Below are 1,758 nucleotides of genomic sequence, written 5' to 3'. Positions count from 1 at the left end.
CCCGCTCGAAGGGCCGCCCCAGGGCACGGAGACGCGATTCCAGGTGCTGCAGGGGAAAAGGCACCCAGGGGAGTTGGGGGAGCCCAGACACATGTCCCCAGCAAGCCCCCCAGGCCCTGCCCACAGCCCCTTCCCGGCCACCGGACCCTCTGTGGTTCCCAGCTCTGCCCCACAGCCACATCCTCTCCGCAGTCGCAGGCCAAGTGCAGCGATGGGGACCGCGGCCATGGCTCCAGCTCGAGCGTGGCTCTCCCCAGCGCGTGCCTCAGCCTAATGAAGTAATTACCGCTCAATGACAACAATCTGTTCTCGTTAGCAGCTGCCTTCCCTGGGACGCCTGCCTGCCACAGGCTGGCACGGCCAGAGGCTGCAGGATGAGGAGAGGAGCAGGGAAGGGGCCAGGGACATCCTTGTCCTTGTTGCCCACTCCCTGGAGCTACAGCAGGACGGTGGCTGCCAGGACCTCACCACCCTGCTCTGCCCACTGGTTCCTGCACTGTCCCAAGTCTCGCCTACGGCTCCCCAAAAATTTCTGTGCGTGAGTGGGGCTGCTGTACTTGGGGCACCCCACTCCCATGGGGCAGGACGTGATGGTCCTGCTCCCCTCGCCCGGCTGGGGTGTGGAAAGCGCCAGCGTGGCAGCTGAGCAGGGACGGTGAACCCAATCGGAAGTTCATCCAATTAAAACAAACCCAGGGAATTAATTGCCAAACTGCCCATGCCGGGGGGGCCTCCAAGGCTGGCCAGCTATCCCCAGCAAGGGGCCAGGTTTAATGAGCCCTTGTCCGGCCTCCCTCATCTGCTGCTAATTGCCCTGCCCGCTCAGCTCAGGGCCACGCAGAGCCCGGCCAGTGGCAACCGATGGGCTGCCAGCAGTGCCACGTCTACCCTTGACCCGGCAGTGAGGCCACTGTGCCGATGGTGCCATCGCTCACCGGTCCTTCCCCCTGCCCAGGAGCAGTGACCGATGCCCAGGCGGGGGCCACGGGGAGGGGGCCGGTACCTGCAGGATGCTGGGGGAGCCCTGGCGCCCCAACGTGCCCAAGATGAGGCCCCAGCAGCGGGCGCCGGCGGCGGTGCGGATGGCGTCCTGCCGAGCACGGTGCATGCGCTCATGGCCGTAGTGCTCCTGGGAGAAGACCTTGCTGTAGGGATCGTACCTGCAAAGCAGAGCCAGGCTCACACGCACCCCATCACCCCGCCCCCCCAAAATGACGTCCCTCCCTCGTTAGCACTAATTGTCTCCCACAGAATCTCTTCCCTCCACCCCGGCTGATGCAGCGCCCAGCCGGCTTGTCAGGGCAGAGAGAGGGGACAAGGACAGGGATAAGGTGGGTGTCCCATCGCAGCCCCAAAACACCCGGCACAGCCAGGGCCGTGCGCTCGGCTCCAGCTCAGTTCCCCTCTGTCCCAGCTCATCAATTATGAAGAAATCTTTGATTTGTTGCTTTGTTTGACGAGGAGAATTTTAATCAAATCCCGCTCGGGTTTCGGCAGCTTCCCCAGCGCCATAAACCTGACGCGCGCCTCCCGTTAGTAACAAACGACCTACTAAGAAATTCAGATTTCGCCAAATGGGCCCAGCCTTTCGCTCTTGATATTTCATCTGCTTTCAGCGGCCTCATCATCGCGCTTTATGGCCTCTGCCTGCAGCAGCCGGGCTTTAATGGCTGCACCTCCACGAGCTTTCACAGGTACTTGTCAAAATGTTTATATTCAGTCGGAGTAAATGGCTGGCGGTCATCTCCCCGCCCCCCC

At 62.3% G+C, this 1,758-nt stretch overlaps 1 protein-coding gene across 1 annotated transcript in view; it reads right to left on the bottom strand.

The window, feature by feature from the left end:
* Positions 1 to 1,758, bottom strand: part of DPH1 (diphthamide biosynthesis 1) — a 23,947-nt gene that overhangs the window by 932 nt on the left and 21,257 nt on the right. The window contains exons 11-12 of the mRNA XM_009885226.1: positions 1,004 to 1,160; positions 1 to 46 (exon numbers count right to left, since the gene is read on the bottom strand). The exon at positions 1 to 46 is cut by the window's left edge and continues 15 nt beyond it. Coding sequence (XP_009883528.1) covers positions 1 to 46; positions 1,004 to 1,160 — 203 coding nt within the window. The remainder of the gene's footprint in view (positions 47 to 1,003; positions 1,161 to 1,758) is intronic.

Source organism: Charadrius vociferus, unplaced genomic scaffold (genome assembly GCF_000708025.1).
Source record: "Charadrius vociferus isolate BGI_N301 unplaced genomic scaffold, ASM70802v2 scaffold54, whole genome shotgun sequence".
Lineage (NCBI taxonomy): Eukaryota > Metazoa > Chordata > Aves > Charadriiformes > Charadriidae > Charadrius > Charadrius vociferus.
Note: the sequence above shows the minus strand (reverse complement) of the source record. Positions and strands in the feature narration are given on the sequence as shown.